General features: G+C 44.1%; 1 protein-coding gene across 3 annotated transcripts in view; it reads right to left on the bottom strand.

Annotated features, from left to right (window-relative positions):
• Nucleotides 1-23,494, bottom strand: part of Slc25a26 (solute carrier family 25 member 26) — a 124,462-nt gene that overhangs the window by 59,271 nt on the left and 41,697 nt on the right. For 2 of the 3 annotated variants that reach the window (XM_006972567.4, XM_015989225.3), the window contains exon 5: nt 23,041-23,088. The exons of the other annotated variant lie outside the window; for it this stretch is intronic. In XM_006972567.4, coding sequence (XP_006972629.1) covers nt 23,041-23,088 — 48 coding nt within the window. The remainder of the gene's footprint in view (nt 1-23,040; nt 23,089-23,494) is intronic. 3 annotated transcript variants of the gene reach the window in all.

The raw sequence follows: 23,494 nt of genomic DNA, 5'->3' as shown, positions 1-23,494 counted from the left end.
GGGTCCACCCAGCTCCTTCCAGTTTCTTTCTCTCTGTGGCTGCCATGAGGTAAGCAGCACACTCACGGTGTGCACCCTACCATGAAATTTTACCTCACCACAGGCCCCAAAGCAAACAGACCAACCAACCATGGCCCAAAACTGTGAGTCGAGATCGTTTCCTCTCTGTCTGGTTTCTGATGGCAAGCATCTTGTTACTGTAACTCAAAACTGACTGACAGAGGGGTTTCCTGACACCAGCAACAGCACAAACAGGTCATGCACCACACTTGCCACTTGTGAGTGGCTGCTCTGACGGCAGGCATCCATTACAGTCTCATGAGACCACATCGTGCGCCAGCTCCACTGTCAACCGAGATTTCCCTGTGTGCTGCACGGCTATGTCAGAAAGGAGGCGACGACTGAAGCCGCACTGGAGACAGTCACGTCACTAACACGTGAAGCCACTCTATTCTAGCTGTCACTTCCTATGTCCAACCCAAGGACAGTTCCGCCAGGGCCCTTCCAGCCACCCAGAATCTCTGAGTTTCCCTGCTCAGTGAGACATCCAGCATCCAGAGGGTAAAGGCCAGGGTGCTGCTAAACATCTCCCACCACATGGGAGAGTGAGCAGGTCCTGAAGCCCTGCTCAAGAGACGCAGGTGTCCCTCTGTATCCTTGCTGGCCCTTCATCCCTGTGACTGGAAATGCTACTCAACAGTGCTCTCAAATTCAGAGGCAAACTTTGCCCACACCCCAGGTTTTGTGGCTTGAGTTTTCATCATTTCGGGGTTAAGGCTTGAACTTAAACTTGAGCTGCATTTTCTTCGCCTTTTCTTCCTAGCAAGCAACATCACACACCGTGCTGGAACAGACAGGCTCCACACTGCATTTCATCTGTCTACTCTTAGCACATACACACCGGTTAGCGGTTAGCGGTTAGCGGTTAGCGGTTAGCACTGGATGAGTTGGTGGTGAGGGGCTAAGGGAAGGAGGACAGAGCCCAGCAGCTGAGAGTCGGGGCTGAGCAAAAGGCTTCAGCCAGGAGGGGATCAAAACAACAGGCAGGCCCTGGAGCAGTTCCCTAACAAGTGCCTCCCTGCAGGGACATGGGTCCTACCCCCAAACCTGGACAAGTACAGCTGGGTACACAAGGCAAGCTAAGAGACCCAGGAGGAGCTGAGTAGTGAGGACAGGAAGCTTTGGGACTGCCAGCACCATCACCATCACCATGATAAATAGGCTCACACAGCCAGATCACTGTCCTGGGCACTCTCCAAAACCCCTCATGTGTATGAACCCAGATCTGTGTCTCTGGCACTCTCCCGAGCCCCCCCACATGCGTGAACACATAAAATTCTCAGGGCGGCATTGTTTTGTACTCATCTCAAAACGAAAGAAAATGAGAGAAGACGGTTGAAATAACTTGCCTAAGGCCACACAGGTGTCAGGTGCTGGAGCTGAAGTGCACCCAGACGGCGACCTCACAGCCTGTGCGGCTAACTACCACCTCCACAATCTCACACCGGCATTTCTAGGCACTTCTAGGCATTTGGCTCCATAGCTCGCCGCAGCATCTGTACCTGTGGCCAACACGTTTCATCAACTCGAGTTTTAATGACAAGAAAAAGACGTAAGGCGAGCTCAGGGTGCTCTGTCAAGAAAGCAGATATGACTGTTGTAAAGCGCTGGCCACTGCTCTTGGGAAATGCTCTTCACCCAGCATGGTTCAGTCCTTTGAATCCAAGCTTGCTTTCTCCAGTCGCAGCTCCAGCTTACGTATGCACCCTGACGAACATGCAGCTGTCACTCACTCTCCCTGAAGCTCGGGTCAAAGGGGCACACACTCCTGTGTCCTCTGACAGCCTGCTCCAGCCAGAGCGGGAGGTGAAGCAGCAACTCTGGAGCACAGCAAAAGATCCGCATCTACCCAACACTGAACAAAATTCAACTTCCAAGTGACCGGTATACAAACTAACTTCACATTTCACTTCACTTAGAACAAAAGCCCATGCCGGAAGTGACACAGGGGAATGGTAACCTTGAGTTCAAATTTCAAAATAAGTCAGTACCCACCTTACTAGGAGCACTGCTTTCTGCTCTTTTTTTCTTCCTTTTAAACAAACTCTACTTTCCATCTTTAACATCCTGAGCAAAGAATAAATCTGCTGTTTGATTCCCAAAGCTCAAAACAGATCCAATACTAAAGCTGTATAGGCTTTTATTTATGGGTGAGAAGAATCTTGGAGTATTTATTTCTAAATACCATTATTTCCAAATCTGCTTAGAAACCGGAGCTGAATTGTAAAATAAAATCTGCACTGTGCTGGGGAAAGCCGTCAACACCTACAGAGGCAGAGGTGCAGACCAACAAGACACTACAGGACAAGGCACGGGCACCAGCAATCACAGCAGCACTGGTGAGTCAGTACTAGTCCGTCTCCGTGAGCACACGCAGTGGTGAGCACACGCAGTGGTGAGCACACGCAGTGGTGAGCACACGCAGTGGTGAGCACACGCAGTGGTATCAGACTTCCTCCTACTTTCTCTCCAGTAAATGCTACTGTTCCGGGTAGGTTTTTAATGAATCAAAATGAGAAAGGCAATCTTCTTCAGAGCAAGGGAAAACTGCACAATGGTGGTATCCTTCAGGAGACAGATGGAAACACTAACTGAATTTTAGATCATAAGAAGAATAAAAATAAGCATGAGCAACAACAAAGCCAATGCTTTCTCTAAGAAAGTCACTTCCCTCCTCCAGTGAGGCCACACCTCCTGGTCCTTCCCAAACAATTCCACCAACTGGAGAACTCATTCAAACCACCACACTGAGCATGGTTCAAGTTCCTCAGGATCATATACCAAATGTCTAAAGACAGCTGGAAAATGGAAAGAAAGCAGAGTAGAGTCTCAGAACTCCCAACACAGTAGTCAGTTGTCTGGTTTTGTTTTTGTCTTAGGTTATAGAGCAGATAATGGAGGAAGTCAGCAACTCAGAACTGCCAAACCAAAAACATAAAATAAAAATTTTTTAAAAAGGAAATAGTTTTCAGATTTTAATTCTGGATGTTACTTGTTGAAACCACTAAATATGATATGAAAAGATTACATAAGAATTATGCAAACAAAAATTTGCTTATGACTAATTCATGATTTCCTTTAGAAAGGAGCAAGTTCAAATCATATTACCATGTCAATTTAACAAAAACCTGGCCACTGCAAAGAGTCTCCCACACTGTGGTCAATGGCCTGCTCGCTTAATGTAATATTGGTAATGGCTGAATTCCAGTGTAACAAAGAGGAAATAAAGAAAAAAACCAGCCTGGAAGTCTACTGGAGTTCACTGTAACAGGATTTGAGCTATAATTAAATTTGATTAGTTTGGTTCAAGCCTCAAGTTCAAAAGAATTATCAGCATGAATGGATGAAAAGCCCTTTTACACGGGCATTCTGAAAATATGAAAAGGCCGCCACAGCATGCATCAAAGACTTTTGAAGCAATTGACCCTTCCCAGAGCGAAGGAGAAAGGCTAACAGCTGAAACTCAGATGCTGTGTGCAAACAGAGCAAAGTTCCAGATGGCTCCAAAGCTGGCCAGTTTATTAAATATTAAATACTATCATTTTTAACTGGAGTTGGCCCAGGGATAGACAAGTGAGTCATCGATAAAATGTGAAAAAGTCGGATACCACCCTCTGGAAAACTGAAGCAAATAAACAGTCCCTTTTCCAAAACCTACCAGCATGAGGAAACTTCTCAAGGACTTCCACAAACAGCTATGATGAAATTTAATATTGACACTTTATTGGTGTCCAATAAAAATTAAAGCGCAAACACCTCCAGTCTAAAAATCCAACTAGTTTCTTCGAAAAAAGCAGCTCACGGAATCTGACAAACATCAGGAGACACTTACCCCTCACTCCCTACAGGAGCCTAGGCCACCACACAGTGTGTACCGCCCGTCACACTGGATGTTCAAAGACTCAACACAACTCGTACATAAACATGGCCTATGGCAGCCAGCTAGTGACTGGCGGGTCACATGGGTCTTAGAGGCACTTCAAAAGAACTAGTATAGCATGGCATGTATGAAAGTGTGCTGGGGACCTACGCATGCGCATGCACACACAAGGCACCAGGGCAAACACTTCCACACAGCTGTCAGATTAGCTGTATGCGTTAAAGTGTAAGCATACAGCCACCATATAATGAAATAAGCATGTGTTTACGTGTAGTCGTGTGTACACACACACACACACACACACACACACACACACACACACACACGGACCTGTTTTCAAGAAAATAAAGTGGACTAACAGTTCGCGTACCCTGGATTTTTCAGTAGCACTTGCGCATTTTGATGTTGAGAGTGTTCCTTGTTACTGTGACCACAGGTGGGGGGGCTGTTTGCTGAGCGTTGGGAATACTGTGCCAAATGAAGCAGGTGTGAGAGATCTCAGAGATGAAAGCAATTCTCCAAATAACAACGTCATCCCATGATGCTTTCCTGGCATGTGCGATTCTCTTCCTCTCTGTGAGGAGCATCTGAAGGGTGAACATTTCTCCTGGTTTTTAGCACTGAGGAAAAAGTCAATCCAACAGCGACCTCACTCAAAATAGAAAGAAATCAAGTTGGCAGGCTGGCTAAATGTTGTTTTTTTTCCCTCAAAGTGTTTTCAGAATAAACATAATAAGTCTTCATATAATTCTTTTATCTTGAAAACTATGTTAAATCGTTTAGCTTTAAAATAATTCAAAGTAGCCTAGTATCAAGAATGGGAGAAAAAAAGAAAAACCCATGAAGAAATCAGTCATGCTGTTTATTGTCCATTAACAGCAACACAATGACAAGAGAGGGTAGGTGTGAGTGAGCAAAGTATGTGACACACAGACATGAAACTAATCAAAATAATCCACTGTGTTGTGTGTGGATGATAACACAGGCATCAGGAATTTGTCATCAATTTTACAGAAACCTTACTAGAGATGAAAAACCACTTTATCTCACCAGTTCCTGCAATACTGACTACCATTTCTTTACTTCACAACAGAACAGGAACCTCTTTTTTGTTTCTGGCTTGTTTGGGATTTGTCTTGGTTGCTGCGTGTTCTGCTGTGCTGGGGACTGGACGGCACAGAGCCCCGCGTACACTAGGTAAGCTTCTACCCCACAAGGAAATCCCTTCACTGAACTTGGTATCACACAGTCCAGCTGTCACATTTCAGGAGGCTCAGAATCACCTGGAGGGAATAAAATGCAAACTTGTGGTCCCATCACCAGAGTCACAGAGTCAAAGGTCTGGGCAGAACCTGAGGACTTACATGTCTACCAAGCACCCAGGTAATGTGGATGGTGCTGGCCCAGGCACCACACCTGAAGAACCAGACGGGCACGTCCCCCTCTCTGGATGGTCAGCCGAGCTGGCAATCAGAAAAGGACTACTGGCCCTGGAACTAACGAGGAGTTCTACAAAAAGGAATCCCACCGCAGGCAGGGAACTATAGAGATTAGGGAGATTAGAGAGTCCAGGACTCAGCAAACTTCTTCTAACTGAGCCAGCTAACATGGAGTTTAGGCTCTGCAGGCTGTACAGCATCCCCCACAGCACGGCACACTGCATGCATGCAATGTGAAGGCTGACAGTCCAGGAGAGTGGCTATGTGCCTACGAGCATTATTACAAAGACAAGTTACAGTGCAGCATTGTAAACTGACATTGCCAATGCCAGGATGATTAAACATCTCCAGAAGCCACAGACAGCAGATTTTATCACTGCAAGTGGGACTTGGCTCCCTGGTATCTGATACAGTGAAGAGTAAAGTTAAGTGAACAGTAAAGCCACAAACAGAAGACACTGTAAATTTTGTGTAGTTTGTAATGAACAAAAGGCTTTACTAAAGGGAGATCTCACTTCTAGAGTTAACATAAGACATGACTATTTCTATTTTTTTTAAAGATTTTATTTTTTTAATTACGTATTAATCATGGATATGCAGGTGCCTGCGGAGGGTGTTATAGCCCTGGAGTTGGAGTTATAGGAAGTTCTGTGCTCACAGGTGTTGGTGCTGGGAACTGAATACCTGTCCTCAGCAAGAGCAGTCCACTCTCCGGAGCGCTGTACTATTTCCGAAGCCCCTGTTATCTCTAACATCATCTGTAAACAGAAGGATGCAGAGGACACTAACTGGGTCTCAATGACACAGCTTTGCTGCACCCCACACCAGGCCAGAGTGAGCCTACAGCTCAACCTCCTGATCGGGGTGTAGAAGACAAAGAAAGTCAGGTTCTTATCGTCTTGGTTTTAAAGGTTTCTCTCCTCATCCACTATTCCCTTTCTACCCTTCCTTAAGACAATCCCCCAATACTAGAACCTTCTCACAGAGGACCAAAAGAGGGATAAATTACGATACGTGAGTAAAACACAGTGTTTGTGCACTGAAGGAACATAGTCTAGGTTTGATCTTAATTCTAATTATCAAGTATATTTAGATATCAAGTGCTTAAATTTAAACAAATAGTTAGCAAGCAATGCAAGCATGTTTATCTTTACAAAGACATCTATAACGTAACTATATGTATATACATATATACATGTGAATAACTTTCTATGTGTTTATAAAATTAGAAACATGTACACATACAGATATCGTCGTATGTGTTCACAGCTGTCTCAGCTGTTATAATTAAAAGTGATATTTAAGCCGGGCGGTGGTGGCGCACGCCTTTAATCCCAGCACTCGGGAGGCAGAGGCAGGTGGATCTCTGTGAGTTCGAGGCCAGCCTGGGCTACCAAGTGAGTCCCAGGAAAGGCGCAAAGCTACACAGAGAAACCCTGTCTCGAAAAACCAAAAAAAAAAAAAAAAAAAAAAAAAAAAAAAAAAAAAAAAAAAAAAAAACAAAAAGTGATATTTAAATAAGTCAATATACTTTAGTAATTAGTGAGTAAACTTCATGTAGTACCTTATAACTATGCTATACTAGCTTATTTAAAGTAAAGAAAAATAAAGTCTGTTCACTTCTGTTCACAAATTCAAGCTGGCATTTCTAAAGGAGCTGCAGTTAATGTGTGCATGTCCAGTTCAGGAACCTAAGGATGAGTACCAAGTCTGAGACACAGTTTGGAACATGTTTCATGTGTCCTGAACCATGCATGAAGAAACAGCTGTTATTTACAGATCAAAGCAACCCCAAGGACCCTAAAACAACTAGAGTGAAAAAGCCTAAATCTAATTTCATCCCTGTCCACACACTCCTTTGAACTAATAATTCAGAGAATTGGTCAGTATGTTGAACTAATTAGCATGCTTAAAGCTTGCCAATTTTGATGGCTCCAATTCTTTATTTTAAGAAATGGAATATAAATAACAGGATTTTTCAGACATAGTGTGAGAAAATACAAGGGCCACGTCAACTTGACAAAGTCATATATATTGAGCAGTGCCTAAAAAGTCTCACCATGAGACTATTTACTATTTAATACCTATTTACTATTCTTTAAACGTTGAAATGGGAAATCAACTATTTGGGATGTTGTTTTACATGAGATTAATTCAGTAAGTTTTGGTGTGAGTATCCACTCATTGTTTGCAGCCCACCTCTAGCTCCATCTCAGCATGAGGAACGGCAGTAGGTGCTGCTGGGTGATGTCTTTCTGTATACTGTGAATATGTGTTGCTCGCATTGGCTAATAAATAAAGCTGCATTGGCCTATGGCAGGGCAGAATGGAGCCAGGTGGGAAAATCCAAGAGAGAGAGAGAGAGAAGAAAGGCAGAGTGGGGAGACACCAGCACACTGTCCAAGGTGTTATATAGATTAATAGTAATGGGTTAACTTAGATGAGCTAGCTAGCAAGAAGCCTGAGCCATAGGCCACACAGTTTGTAATTAATATAAGCCTCTGAGTGGTTATTTTATAAGCGGATGCGAACCGTGGGGCCAGGTGGGACCAGAGAAACTTCCAGCTACAAGGTGCCCTGCTAAAGATTGGGGCTGTTTTTACTTGCAGTGAGAGTAAGTAGAGTTTCAAAATCTTCTAAGTGAAACCCCGCACTATGAACCAAGAACAAAAGGACACACCTTTATATCCACACATTTCAGCCCCGGAGCACAATTGCTCCAGTCATTCTTATTACCTCTAGAGCTCAGAAAAGAAAAACAAACAAACAAAAAAACCACAGGTTAGTGGGTGTTATACAGTGTCACCACAACCAGTGAAGAATATGATTATTGGGTGGGGTTTTTTTTTTTAAAGATTTTATTTATTTATTATGTATACAGTGTTCTGCCTCCATGTGTCCCTGCAGGCCAGAAAAGGGCACCAGATCTCATTACAGATGGTTGTGAGTCACCATGTGGGTGCTGGGAATTGAACTCAGGACCTCTGGAAGAGCAGTCAGTGCTCTTAACCTCCGAGCCATCCCTCCAGCCCCTATTGGGTGGGTTTTTAAAATAATTGTTTAAATTATGATAACATAATTTCCCCCTTCACTTCCCTCTTTCCAATCCCTCCCATGTAACCCTCCTTGCTCTCTCTCAAATTCATGCCCTTTTTTTTTTAACTGTTATTGGTGGTGGTGGTGGTGGTGGTGGTAGTGAAGATATGTGTGTGTGCATATGTGTAGCCATGTGTGTTTAATTTTTTTCTACCCAACACTGATTGTTTTACTCACATGTGATCAATGGACCTTTCCAACAAACAAACAAGCCCTACTTCCGCTTCAGCTCTGCTTGCCCCTCGAACTTAAGCCTTGAGTTAGACATGGGGTGGAGGGAGTGCCAGTTCCCAAGGGGTCTGCGCATGTGATTCCAGGCAGGGACTTCGAGTGCAGCATTTAGTACCACTTGATAAAAACATTCCAGTTACAAAAGATTCTGAAGGCAATTAAGTACAAGCTTATTAGGGTGCTTCCCAATATCGGCCTGTCCATCTCACTCTTCTTCCTCCTGCTAGGAACTCCTGTAAAGGCATTAGTCCAAGTTCAACTCATTTGGAGAGAAGGCTACTACTCCAGGGCCAGTGACTGCTTATTCCTACTTTACATGTTCACCTACCAAGGAACTAACTCTGTGCCCCACTCATTCTATAAACAAATCCAAGTGAACTAATATTATGCAGCAACCACGTCACTGATGTTAACTGTTCTTGCAGCACGGTCGGCGCCTCAGCTGTAAGATACAAAGAGAATAGCTACAGTCTAGCTCTTGCATGAGAAGCCTCCCGATAATCCCAGTCTGCAACCTGCTCCTTCCGATAGGTAGATGTCAAGATCTTGACAAGTTTTACTACACGGTGACCTAACAAGAACATGAAAACACTAGTGGTTCAATCTCTACAAGGAGAAAAAGAACTGTCCTGGCTCACTGATGTACACACCTTAACAGGACAGCAATTCAAGAAAACGCAGGCATTCTCATGAATAAAAACATGAAATATAGTAAGGTTTTTGAATGGTTTTAGTCAGCCTTTCTATCCATTAAAAAAGATCAGGGAACAGGGATCCAGAAGACATAATATTTGAAGGGTTGTTTTTTTTTTCTTTTTTGTTTTTTTTTTTTAATCAGCAGCCTACTCTACCAGTTAAAAAAGGAAAATTCCCTAGACAATCAAAGCAGCATCTTTCCACATAGATGTTGAGAGATGGGCAAACAAATTCCTGAGCATGACAAGAAACCAAAGCCACTGCCTGGCACAGGGTGAAGAACAAGCCCACGCCTGTTCACACACAGAAGCACAAACATCACCAAGTGGGGCTCAGGAGCACTTCCCTAGAACAGCGGGAGCATTTCAGTAAATCATGTCACAACTGCATACCCATGTGCTAAAAACAAACAAACAAAACCTTACACCTAAACCTCACCCCCTAAATAAAAATCACCCCCAAATATAAAAAAAACAAACCATGAGACTTTTAGAAGAAAATACGAACTGAATGTTGCAAACAATGGCCTACCACTCAGCAATAAAGAACAGCTGACAGCCACAGGGAAGACCTGAAAGCATTCTGCCTGCCCAGGCCAGGACTTTCTAGACCTCCTGTGTATATACCAGAAGAGTCTTGGAAACAGGTAAAAGCACTAGCATGCAACCTCGATGGCCCAAGTTCAGATCCCCAGAACCCATGAAAAACAGACACCGTGGCAAGGTGGGAAGCGGAGACAGGAGAATCTCTATAAAGCTGGCTAGCCTGGAGTGCACAGCACAGCACAGCTGCAAACAAATGTGTCTACAAGGGGGAAGGCTAGGGCGAGCCCCAGGTTATCCCAGGAGACCCAACTCAGACAACAGGAAAGCTAGGCCAGAGTCGAGGTTACCCCCTGACCTCCACACAGGGCCGCAGCAAGCACTTCTCCCACACAGACATTTGAAAACATAGAAACCAGGAACTAGGAAGGGACTGTAGAAGGGCAGATCTTAAGAAGGACAGGGAGAGAGTAAAACATAAATGATATGGAGAGGGAAAGGGGGATACGTGATGAGAAGTTCAAATAGGGAGGGGGAGGGGAGGAGGGGTAACTAAGAATAAGGATGTTTGAAAAAGCTCCTCTCTCCCTCTCCCCTGTGAGAAAGTGAGTGAGTGAGTGAGTGAGTGAGTGAGTGTGTGTGTGTGTGTGTGTGTGGAGAGAGGGAGAGAAGGAGAGAGAAGGAGAGAGAGAGAGAGAGAGAGAGAGAGAGAGAGAGAGAGAGGAATTAAGTGAAGTTACACTACACAGTGGATAATGCTCCTTATCAAATAAAAGGCCCGGTGTCAGGTGTGGGGTCTCCCTCCTCAAGCTCTTCATCAGGGCCTCTGAGACCCCCAAACAACACAGGCTGTTGTCGCTGCTCTGGAATGAAGGTGAGGGAGCGGGAGCCGATCCAGAAAGTCAGGGGAAAGAGCAGAGGGCGAATATGGTCCACATACACTGGATGCAAATCTAAAGTTCTCAAAACACTAATCTCTTTTAATTAAGAATTTTGGTTTTAAAAACAGAAATCCGTTTTGAGATGATAGAAGATATGATGGTATTTAAACGACACTCTTTAATTACAGTATTGGAGAATAGATCAATGGTTGCTGGCAATCAAAAGCAGGAGACAGCTATGACTACAGAGACGGCACAGATGTTTGGGGGCTGACAGAGGTGTCCTCCGTGCACACGTTAGACCCACGGCACTGTATATCAGGAAGACACCCGCCTGCAGGCCAGTGCTCAGTTCTCAGTTACTATGACCTGAGCTCTTCTCCCACCACTTCCAGGGCTGGGGATGGAGCCAGGGCCTCTAAGGTGCTGGACGGGTCCTCTGCCACTGAGCCACACTGCCAGCACCTACACACTGTTGTCTGCGACACGTATGTGGAAATGGAAGGAATCAATGACTTACTTAACTCTCTTTTCTGCTCCAAATACGAGCTTAGATGCAGTGATGTACCCACCACCCAGATATTAGCTCCTAATACACTTTCCACCAACACTGACCTAGGCCCAGGAAGGGGAGGGGGTTCTCAGGCACAATAGAGACTTAGCAGGCCTGGAAAGGCTCCCACTGGCCAAACTTAGGGAGTCACATACCTAACAATGTAAATACATCATGATTACTGAACAAGAATCCCTGGCTGTGTGATGAGGAGTACATACCCGTGGCTACATACCCATGGCTACACTAAGACTCACTAAATTGTCACTTTAAACGAGTGGATTTGATGGTATGTGAATTATATCTCAAAAAAGCTGTTACCTAAAAAGAAGAAAAAAATAAATAAATCCATGAATCCACAGTTAAGATTAAAAAAAAAAATCTGAGGGCAAAAGAGGAAAACTCTTCTTCAAAAATGAATGCCAATTATTAAACCCAAAGGAAAAAGACAGTATTAGGAAAATCATCGTTTTGCAATACCAATGTAATAAATGTTTCAAGCAAGAACATTTACAGATGGTAAAGCTATTAGGTGAAAGATGATTGGGGAACAAGAGAGTCACAGAGCCTCACAATGTCACCCCTGGTCTGCTTCACAACAAGGAACTGGATCATCCTTGTATAAAACCAGAGAACACCGACCCAGGCCATCACCAGGGCATTGCCTGCCGCCGCCCACAACCAGCGTTTATGTAGTGCTTGTGTAAAACAGTCTAACCAGCCGGGCGGTGGTGGCGCACGCCTTTAATCCCAGCACTCGGGAGGCAGAGCCAGGCGGATCTCTGTGAGTTCGAGGCCAGCCTGGGCTACCAAGTGAGCTCCAGGAAAGGCGCAAAGCTACACAGAGAAACCCTGTCTCGAAAATCCAAAAAAAAAAAAAAAAAAAAAAAAAAAAAAAAAAAAAAAAAAAAAAAAACAGTCTAACCAAAGTAACCCAGATCCAGTCACAGGAAATCTGACCACCTCCACGTGTGGTTCCATAGTCAACATGTCGAAGGTGTGAGGAAGTGAACAGCCATGTACGGGGTGCGGCTTCCACCTTCGGAGGACACACTACGGCCTCCACAGGTGAGACGCCCTGTGTGCACTACACTTTTTAGACTCAGACGTCCGCAGGGATGATGACAACAGAAACTACACACCTGTAACCGTCTCGGGACCTGTCCATCCGTCTGTCGGTATGAGGCACACCCCACTCACCAGAGAAGGAAATGGCAGAGTGGAGAGGAGGGAGAGGAGGAGGAAGGACACAAATATAAAGCAATTAAATCCATTTATCTGGAAGGCTAGGATGTATCCCTGCTGGGGAGGGACACAGAGCAAACCACACCCCACCTTCCGCCCCCAAACTTCCAGTCTGATGTCTAAACACAGTATCCAAAAGTACGGGCCTAATCCAAACACCTCAGCAAAAGCAGTTCCAAGGCCACCTCTAGAAAGTGAGGAAGGAAACAGGGTGGGCAGGGCTGCCCATCACGCCTTCTGTTAACTCCTTACATTAGTTCTTCGACAAAACAGTAAGAGTTTAAGAATTAAGTTTTAAATTTAACTTGCCATTTTTAGATTATTTCAAATTCTTTCACACAATGCCTAACCCTGGGCCTTTTGTAGCTCTTAATAATAAAATCATTGTCTTACTCTTTGTCACGAGTCTCTTGCTTGCCATGTATGTTCATGCAGCTCATGCATTGCTGCTACCCACAGAGGTCAGAAGAGGGGCCGGGGTCCTAGAACTGGAGTTACCATGTGGGGTGCTAGGAATCGAACCTGGGTCCTCTGGAAGAGCAGCCAGTGCTCTTAACCACCGAATCCTCATTACAGCCCCCATTTTTTCTTTTTGTTTTTGAAATAATTTATAGATTTCTATCAAAATCACTATATGGTAGAGAGTCCACACATATTCTGCTGCTGATTCTAGAATAGTCCTTGAAGCCAGTGTCCATGGGGCTGAAAAGGCAGCCCAGGGTCTGAGCAGGCAGTGGGCAGGGCCGCGGGCTTGCTCCTAGCACATGGAAAACCAACAGGAACCACTGCAGAGAACTAACTAACCCAGCGGAGTGGCACACGGAGGTCAGTACCGCAGAGAACTAACCCAGCGGGGCTGCACACGGAGGTCAGTACCGCAGAGAACTAACCCAGCGGGGCTGCACACGGAGGTCAGTACCGCAGAGAACTAACCCAGCGGGGCTGCACACGGAGGTCAGTACCGCACAGAACTAACTAACCCAACAGCGCTGCACACCGAAGCCGGTACCGCACAGAACTAACTAACCCAGCGGGGCTGCACACGGAGGCCGGTACCGCACAGAACTAACCCAGCGGCGCTGCACACTGAGGTCAGTACCGCACAGAACTAACCCAGCGGGGCTGCACACGGAGGTCAGTACCGCACAGAACTAACTAACCCAGCGGCGCTGCACACGGAGGCCGGTACCGCAAACCCTCCGAGCTAGGCTGTCGCTCTCACCTGAACGCCAAGTACCTAAGTACCCTTGGACACCTGCTTCCTGCCCTGGCCCGAAGCCACCAGACTCTTGAGTCTCCTCCGAGCTCCTATCTCAGGCAGGCTTTCATCACGACTTTTTATCATCTGACAAGTTCGCACATCTCTCTGCTGGGCCTGTATGAAGTTGCCTCATGAGCATACTGAAATTTGTATATGTTTGTTTTGTTTGGGTGGGGAGGCTGAGCCAAGGGGACTGAGTTTGAGGTCAGCATGCTCTAGATAAGGAAGCACTGCCTTCATTTGTTTTTGCTTTGGGTTTTTGACTTTTTTTTTTTTTTAATTAAGAGTTCCATGTATCCAACTCAACTCTAAAGAAAGGCAAAGGTGACCTTGAACTCCTGATCCTCCTGTCTCTGCCTCCAGTTTGGTCATTACAGGCATGCACTACTACATGCATTGAGGTATGCACGCTGGGGAACACACACAGGCTCCAACCATGCTAAGCAAGCACTTACTAGCTGACACTGTCTTTAAATTTAAAAAAAAAAATTAAATTCTGGGCATGTATGTACCAAAGCTAAAAACAAATTATGCTTTCAAGTACTTTGGATCGGGATCATAAAAAATGTTATCATGCTCCAATCTGACCCACTTTTATTGATGACAGCAACACCTAGCTTCCAGGTTCCTCCCGCCTGTTCAGAGTTCCGATCTCAACTTTTAAAACACAGGCCTTGGGCGCCCTCTAGTGTCTCATTGTATACCACAAGCTTCACGTCGACTTAAGTAACCAAATGCAGCAGTTTCAGAGAGAAGAAATAAACTTTTCTTACTAGTTTCTTCTTTTCCACCATTATACCTCAATGCCTGAGCATCAACTTTCCCACCTACCACTCATGCTGAAGCCCAGAAAAGGAAAGAGGATAGATGTCCAAGAAGTCAAAACAGTTTTAAACAAGTTTAATGAAGATTATAGGAAAGAAGATAAAATCACCATTGATGCCTAATGTTTACCCTTTAGAATTCTTTAAAATTCAGAAATTGCGCTCAAAGGGCTAGAGAGATAGATGGCTCCTAGGTCCCTAGCACTTGTGTACAAAAAAAAAAAAAAATCAATGCATAATCACTCGTGTTTAAAAAAAAAAATCAATGTATAATCACTCATGTTTAAAAAAAAAATCAAGGCATAGCCACATGCCTGCCGATAAGCCCAGAGCCATGGAGGGCAGAGGCAGAGACTCAGCAGGGCTTGCTGGCTGCCAGCATAGCTCTAGGGTGAGTGAGAGATCCTGCCTCAAGGGGATGAGCCAGACAGTGGTAGAACACTCGGTGTCCTCTTCTGGCCTCCGTGCACAGGCATGAGCATGTGCACCTGCACCTGCGTGCCCATGCACACAAACACACACCCCCTCCACACACCCACATACACACAGACGCACACACAGGACACTGGTGTTTTCTACTTCCGTTCCCGATCCAAGCTTTACACATCTGTAGTCATTTTCCTAGAATTTACTGAAAGGGAGTGATCAGGGGGCTTATCTGTGAGGTGTGAGCAACGGCATCCTGTGACCAGGAATGCACACTCTAGGGCTTCACACACTTGACCTCAAATTCCAGTCCACTACTTCCTAGCTCTGTTGAATCTTTAAAGCTTCAGCTCACTGATCTGGAAAAAAAGCTAATGTTTTATAGTTTAAAATTTTAAAACTATATTAAGTATGCTACCATTATTCATTTCAAACTATAACATTTTATTATATGACCCATGGTAGTCTGCGCCAGACTATCAAATCTCACCCATACAACTTTTCAAGCTCCTTCAAATAACCTCCAATCTAGAATTGCTCATAAAAGTTCTGTATTTTAACTTCAAATTTAATTTTCTTAATATATAAATGTAGTTTCTCTCTTAATCCTTCTAGTAAGATGGAATTTGTGCAGACAGTAAGATTACACCAGTAATAGGACTCAAGATTTTTCAAGCTCTGGTGTTCAGTGGCCACACTTGGCAAACATCTGATGAAGGATTTTCTTTGCAAAACAATAGGTTGTTTACTATTTTTATATAATTTCAGAAATAGTTGTTCATGGGTGTGTGTGTGTGTGTGTGTGTGTGTGTGTGTGTGTGTCCATCCTCTCCACAGGAGCAACCTTTTATAGAAATTAAGATAATGTTATTTGTAGAAAACACAAGAATACCAGAAAGTATATTGAGAAAAATCGGACAAAAACTGGCTGCACTGGATAAGTAGAAGAGCTGGCTGGTGGAAACTACAATGTGCCAGAGAAGTATGTGAGGACTCCCTAATTCCTTTTTATCACATTTTATTTATTGTGTCTATGTGTCTGTGTGTGCATTAGAGTACCACGGTGCAAGTGTGGAGGTCAGAGGACAACTTATGGGAGCCAATTCTCCTTCCATCATGGGGGTCCAGGAATCAAACTCGGGGTGCCAGGCCTTTATCAGCTGGGCCATCTGGCAAGCCAAGGCATTTCTGAAACTTTACAGTGAGAACAGAATTGTCCAAAGACTAAGAAAAGTAAACAGCAGCTGGCTTCTGTAAACAGAACCTAACAATACATCCAGTAAAGGACTAAAATTATTTTTTTCTACATTAAGTTAATTTTACTAAATTGTTCTGCTTAAAAATGTTTATTGAAGAGATTGTGAAAACTGTAGGCTAAACTCCAAGCTGGAGCACAGTGACGTCAAGATCTTACACTAAAGGATTAACTGAATGAATTACCCGTCATTCTTCACAGGTCTCTCCAGTAGTTACAATAATGCAAATGCAATTAAGTGACTCATCCTATAAACCTCTGCAATTAAAGGGAAAATTTCATTTTCATTTGTTTAATATTCCCATTAATAAGAATGTCTTAGTACACGTTTACTGAATGAGAAGGCAATGGACAAATTCCAAAGACAAACAGGGATTTTCTTTTCTTTTCCCATGAAGCCAACATTATGGACTTTAAACAGATGTTCTATTTAGTCATAGTTAATAAAATGAATTCTAGAGGATTAGAATTGGGCTCAGTGTGTTTGCACTCGATTATAACTGAAAGACAACTTTGCATTAAAACTTTGCAAAGGCTGCTGGTCATTCTGCATTTGACTATCACTGAGATGTAGATCGGTGTATACCTACAGCACTCCTCCTCCAACAAAGCCAGACTTACAAAAATAATTTTTCCAAGGGTTAAGAAAATTGAAATCTTGGAAAAGTATGTCCAACTTGGAATTTCACTGCCTAGCAAGTGTGCAGATCCTAACAAGCAGCGTATCATCAGAAGAGCCACTGCTTGACTGTTTCCAGCCCCAATTAGAGCTGCCTCGCCCTTCAGAGAGGAACTGGTGTCTGGTAGCATGGGAACAAAACAGAGCGGAGCTTACCGGAATGAGGAAACCAACACATTTATTGAGAGCCCACTGTGTAGACTCTGTAGGCTAGAGAACCAGCATGCGAAGGGAGAGAAAAGACAACAGTTTCGAGAGAAATGCAGACTGTCTGAAAAAAAAGGGAAAAACAAAACGAAACAAAAAACCCGCACACTGGAAACAGGAAGGAGAAACTGAAGGTGAAGCAATGAGGCAAACCAAAGAAACACTGTCATAGACACATGCTGGGACACACAGCTAGGAAGCCTCTCTGATCAGACAGTCAAGAGAACAACCAAGAACGTGGGAAGCAGGGGACGGACCTAATGGCCGCAAGTGGTAAAGTTCTAGGCAGCTGCTTCACATCATTCTTCAAAAGAGGACATGGAAAGGCAGGACCCATTCAGAAAGTCCCTCACTCAGGCTGAAGATGCACCTCGGGGGTAGACAGTGTGCTTGCCTACCAAGCCCTCGGAACAATCCTAGCAAAGCAAAAGGCTTTCTTTGAATGGATCATTGTGCTGGGTAATATTTTGGCAACAATGATACAAGCTAGAGTCACCTGAGAAGAGGGACCTCAGCTGAGAAAATGCCTCCACCAGATGGGCTACAGTCAAACCTTGGGGCACTTTCCTGATTAATAATTGATGTGGGAGGGCCTAGCTCACTGTGAGTAGTGCCACCCCTTGGCAGGTGGTCCCAGGTTGTATAAGAAAGCAGGCTGAGCAAGCCGTGGAGAGCATGCCCATCAACAAAATTCCTTCATGGGTTCTGCTTCTGTTCTTGCTTGAGTGACTTCCCTCAATGATGGACTGACATGGAAAACAAACCCTTTCCTCTCCAAGTTGCTCTTGGCCAGAATGTTTTTATCATAGCAATAGAAAGCAAACCAAGACGGTGCTCTTATTTGAAACATGTAAATTAGCCTTTTCTAGTAAATTAGCAACGAAATACAAGTTTTCCTGACCTGCTCATATTAATGATTTTGAAAGGTCAACCATTAGAGTAACGATGCCCCACACTATATTTACAATGATAAAAGTCCTGTCTCCCAGGCATCTGGATGAAGCATCTGGATGCTTGGCTGAGCAGCTGTATCAGCAACAGCAGTCCTGGGCCCCTCTTTCCGACACCTGCTATCATGAACCACAGGTACACATTCAAATGTAGACAGAACCAAGGGGCTTCCGGAGACAAGAACTTAACTTCAAGTCAGTGTTAGTCTGGGTGTCCTGGTCGGCTGTCCTACTGTGTGACATCTTACCTAGCTACCTAAGAGCTCAGTAAGACAGAGTATGCGAAGTTCCTAGCAAAGTGGGGGAAATGGGGATCAGAAATGGGTACGTGCCCCTGCACACAGATGGGGGCAGAGTTATATCCTACAGGTAGGTAGGCGTCTTTTTACTGTTAAGGGCTTTTTTTCTGGCTTTTTTTTTTTTTTTTTTTTTTTTTTTTGAAGACAGGATCTTGCTATATCCCTCATACAGGCCTTGAACTAGTCATCCCCCTGCCTCCAACTTTAAAGACTCTTGATGACCAAGAATACAAACTTAGTTCATGTTTCTTGAGTTCCTATTAGGTAAGAGGCATGACAAAAGAGATTTACATATATCCCCTGGATTAATTCTCCAAAGATTGGTGGATAATTCAAATAACCTAATAAACAAGAGTTCTAACACACATATTAATACATTAAGTCTTACTTAAAATTAAGACAATGGCATCATTTTCAGCTCGTAGACTGCTAGCACCACCAGTAAGCCACAGGACAAGGGAGCATCTGAATTCTCAGCAAAAATACAGACTGGTACTTCCCCAAACTTAACTTTCTATCATCTGTCAAAATTACACATTTATTTGTTTAGCCAAATCATTATATGTCTTGCCACGTAATCTACCAAGAACCCAACCCATGTGTACAAGATGGTACACAAATGGTATTACACATTGGGGTGCATCTGTAATGGCCACCAATGGGGGACTGGCTAAGTAAACAAAGGCTCATTTGTATAATCATAAAGAAGAATCAAATGATCCAAAAATATATTTGGTTAGCAAACATCATCACTATGAAACGGAGCCCGAAGGATCAAATGAATGGCCCTAGTAGGCACTCAGGAGACATAACAACATGAAGAGTTTGGGGGAGACACCGAGGAGAGCAGACAACAGAATCAGAAAAGAAATTTTAAGGACAACCCACAGTTCCTAAAGGGGAACGCTTATTGCCTGACAGGGATCATGAGAGTGAGCTACTTAATGACTTCTGCATCTCAATTTGGGGCCTCAAATTTACAGAACGGCTGGACAATCCATTCCACCTGCATGTAAGTCAGGGGCGGGGGTATCTTTATTTACCTTCAAACTACTGAGTGGCTGCACTGCTGTACAAGAAACCAGGAGTTACTCACTGTTAATATGGCAACATCTACAACCCAAATGGCACCAATAGTGCCATCCCTTCAGGTCTGAGCAGCAAAAGCACAAACTGGAAACTCCTGCTCTAGGACATAAAGTCAGGCTTTCTAGGGCATCTCTCGTGTCTTCCCCTCCAGCCTTCCAGCAAACATGCATCTGAGGTGAGAAGTTCATTTTCCTCCTTGCAAGCACCCCACCTTATTGGTGCTCTCTGAAAGCATCCTTCCTTAGCTTGAGGGTCATCTGGGAAACCTAGGAAATCCTGGATTCTACTGAGACATGCACCACACACTCACACTCCTTCCCTGTCTTTGTTCAGGCCAGCACAGCTACTTCTCTCTTTGACTACTTCTAACTGCAAGCCTCCAAGAATCATGGCTCATTTTGTGTCTGTCTGTGTGTACATGTGCGTACCCTCACATGCACATGTATGCAAGTATGCATGCATACATGTGTGAGCATGTGGAGGTCAGAGGTCAACATCAGGTGTCTTCCTCAATCACTTTCCCACTCATTTTTGGAACACAGTCTCCAAACTCAACAGTTCTGCTAGGCTGGGTGACCAGTGAGTGCCAGGGATCTGGCTACCTCTGCTTCTCCAATCCTGGGATAATAGGCAAATGCCAATACAACCCTCTTTTGATGTAGGTTCTGGGTGGTTCCAACTCAGGTCCTCACTCTTGTGTGGCAGGTACTTTACCAGCTGACCCTCCTTCCCAGCCCTAAGGCTTACTTTTATTAGTGTGACAAATGCTGAGTGCACCCAGGTGCATCCCACAAGCCCTTAAATGCATGGTAAGGAAGACTCCCCTCTGCGTCCCCATCAGGGCAGAGCTGTTCTGCATAACCCTAAGTAGAATTTGTAGATAACGGCATCAGCTGAACTCAACTCACTGCAAGTTCTTTTGAAACAGATTCTTTTCTCTGCTTTCTTTCCCTACCCAAGTCCTTCTAGTTCACATTCAACAGCACAAGGCTAATTTGCACAGAACTTTCAGGTCAATGAACCTGAAATCATCTTGACTACACCCACGAATATGACTGTGCACCCCATTTCCATCTTACTGCAATAACCCCAACACACCAAGATGCTCAGTCATATCTAATTTGGTCAAGTCCATGAGAAAGATGAACAGAGAAAAGGGAGGTAAATAGTCTTGTTCAGACTCAGTGCAAAATTCACAGAAACCGGACTAGTTCAGGAGAACGATGGCTAAGTAGACAACCTCTACAGACATCAAACACAGCACCATGTGTGACAGTGCTCACAGGGCCCAGAAAACACACATCTTGCTTCTAATTCATGGAGCCAAACTTCAGTCCCCTCCCAAAGGCTACTGCTAGTGAGATAAAACCATCTGAAAGAAAAAATTGCACACTGAACAAATCGTATCCATTTCCTGGTGGTTCTCACTAAAGCTTCTATGTATTTCTTATTGAAACAATCAAATGGGCTCTAGACAAAAAGATTTGATATTACTGTCAGGATAATGCAGGGCTTGAGACTGCTCATAATGCAGCACTGTTGTTTAAAGCAGGCACATCACTTCTCATTTGTCTCACTTGGAGAAGAAGTTGCATTTCATTCGGCGGTAATTCCCTCCATCCCAGCTGAGACGATGCACAGAGCAACACCTCAACTGAAATCAGCTCTGAAGGCTCCTTTATGAGCTCGCAGAATGCACAAGACCCCAATTAATTGCCTACAAAGCTCTGCATTTTGAGTAAACAAAGTCATCTCGGTAAGGTCATACAATTCACAAGGATTGCAGCCAAAAAATTAATTACTAGCACGACATATGTCAAAACAAATTTTTGAAAGGATGGAACAACAGTTGTGAGCATGTGTTTTATCTCTTTGTATGCAAAACTAGCACTCTCTGGAATGGAAATATATTCATTTATTCAGCCCTTTTCAGAAAAATAAAAAATGTTGATTACTTTCTCCTCCACTTTTTCCTGCATCCAGGTGTAAGGTGAGCAAATACCACAGGTACAGTGAGTCAGAAAGAAAGGGCAGAAGGAGGCTCACACAGGTGGCATTTCTGACAGACAATGGCAAAGAATGTAGAACATTTGGTTTGCAAAAAAAAAAAGGAAAAAAAAAAGAAAGGCGCTGTCAGGCCCCACAGTAAGGCAGGCAGCCCTTCAGGGTTACCTCCCAAAAGCCAAAGCTCTAGGCCACACCACACACTGTCTGTGTGCCCTCAGGAGGCCTGCGAGCCACAGGGAGTGCCAACAAGAGCTTTCAAAGAATTTTAATACTCTACTAACTCCCAGGTTATTTACACTGGAAATACTTTTACAAGTTAAAATGTTTTAGTCCCAGAACTCCAAGAAGAGGAGGAAACATCATCAAGTTCTTCCTTCTGTCATGGAAAACTGTGTCCTGGACCAAAACCACTTCTCACATCTCACTATGTAAAACTCCAGTCTCCCTGCTGGAAGGCAAAGGTTAAAGCATGCTGTCTACAGTAACTAGTGACGTCATTACTGAGGGCCAAATCTTGCTTTCCGCTCCCTCTCCCGCCCCAGCCCACTCCAAAACACCCAGTACAGCATGTTAGTTAGAAGGCCAAGAGGAAAGCGCCAGGTTTCTCCCCACAGAGTCCCCAGGCCACTGCCTTTCACATCGGGGAACCAAAAGCTACCTCCCCGTGGTGGCTTCTTGCTGTGTTTTTACTATTCCAGCTACCAGACACTTAGTCACCTAGAGTAATAATGACTGCAGCCCACCGAGCGACCCATGGCATTCTTCTAAATGGAAGAACCAAGGTGCAACTAAACAGTTTCTGAGTGATGGCATTCTCCTTTTGCTTTCTAAAGACAGTTCTCCAACTCTACTTCTGATTCTTAAGAAACATAGGGTCACCAATCAAAGGCCACCCACCTTGTAGATGAATTTCTAAATGATCTTATTAAATAAAAAACACAGAGCCAGAAATTGGGGTTAAAGCCTGAGAGAGATCAGAGGAATAGGAACAGCCACAAGCTAACCTTACCTCACCGATACCTCAGCTTCCAAATGTGAGTGACTTCCTGTCTACCCACACCTATATTCCTTACTGTTCTGCCATCTGATTTGCTCTTTCTGTCCAGCTACAACACTTCATCTTCCTGCCCAGCTCTGTCACTTCCTGTCTGTCTGTCCAGACCTCCATGGTTAACTAGTGTTGGAATTTAAGGCATGTGCCACCACACCTGGTGGTTTCCAGTGTGGCCTTGAACTCACAGAGACCCAGACAAATCTCTGCCTGCCAGCTGATAGAATTAAAAGCATGTGCTAACATTGCATGACTTTTGTGTTTACTTATAATGACTTGGTTTTTCCTCTGATCTCTAGGCAAGCTTTATTTATTAAAGCACAAATAAAATACCACCACATTTCAGCACAAATAAAATATCCACATTACCTCTCTCAACACTGTGCTTCTGTAGCCTCGGTACAGTCCTTGGATGCCCTGAAACAAACAAGAGCCAAGCAATCAGAAAGTTGGAACAACAAAGATTTTGTGAGGAACATTCTAGAAAGAGACTGGCCTGCTCTAAAATTTGAGTTCTAAGACATTCCTTGGCCACAGTTTTCTAAAGTTAAACATTCTAAACCAGCTTAAGGCACACAAGCTCGGGGTTAGCTCCCTTAAAGTTGACATCTCTAATAAAGAAACAAGATACATGGTATTAAGTAACAGCATTTTATCTTTTGATAACATTTACATTATATATATTTCCAAAAGCCAGTCCATCCTCCTTTAATGTAAAAAGAGGACTTATTTCAGAACTGGGTCAATAATCTCTCAATAAAGTATATATTAAAGGTAAGCCTAGCCGGGCGGTGGTGGCGCACGCCTTTAATCCCAGTACTCG

The sequence above is a fragment of the Peromyscus maniculatus genome, chromosome 3, assembly GCF_049852395.1.
Source record: "Peromyscus maniculatus bairdii isolate BWxNUB_F1_BW_parent chromosome 3, HU_Pman_BW_mat_3.1, whole genome shotgun sequence".
In the NCBI taxonomy this organism is placed as follows: domain Eukaryota; kingdom Metazoa; phylum Chordata; class Mammalia; order Rodentia; family Cricetidae; genus Peromyscus; species Peromyscus maniculatus.
This window is presented reverse-complemented; position numbering and strand designations above follow the sequence as displayed.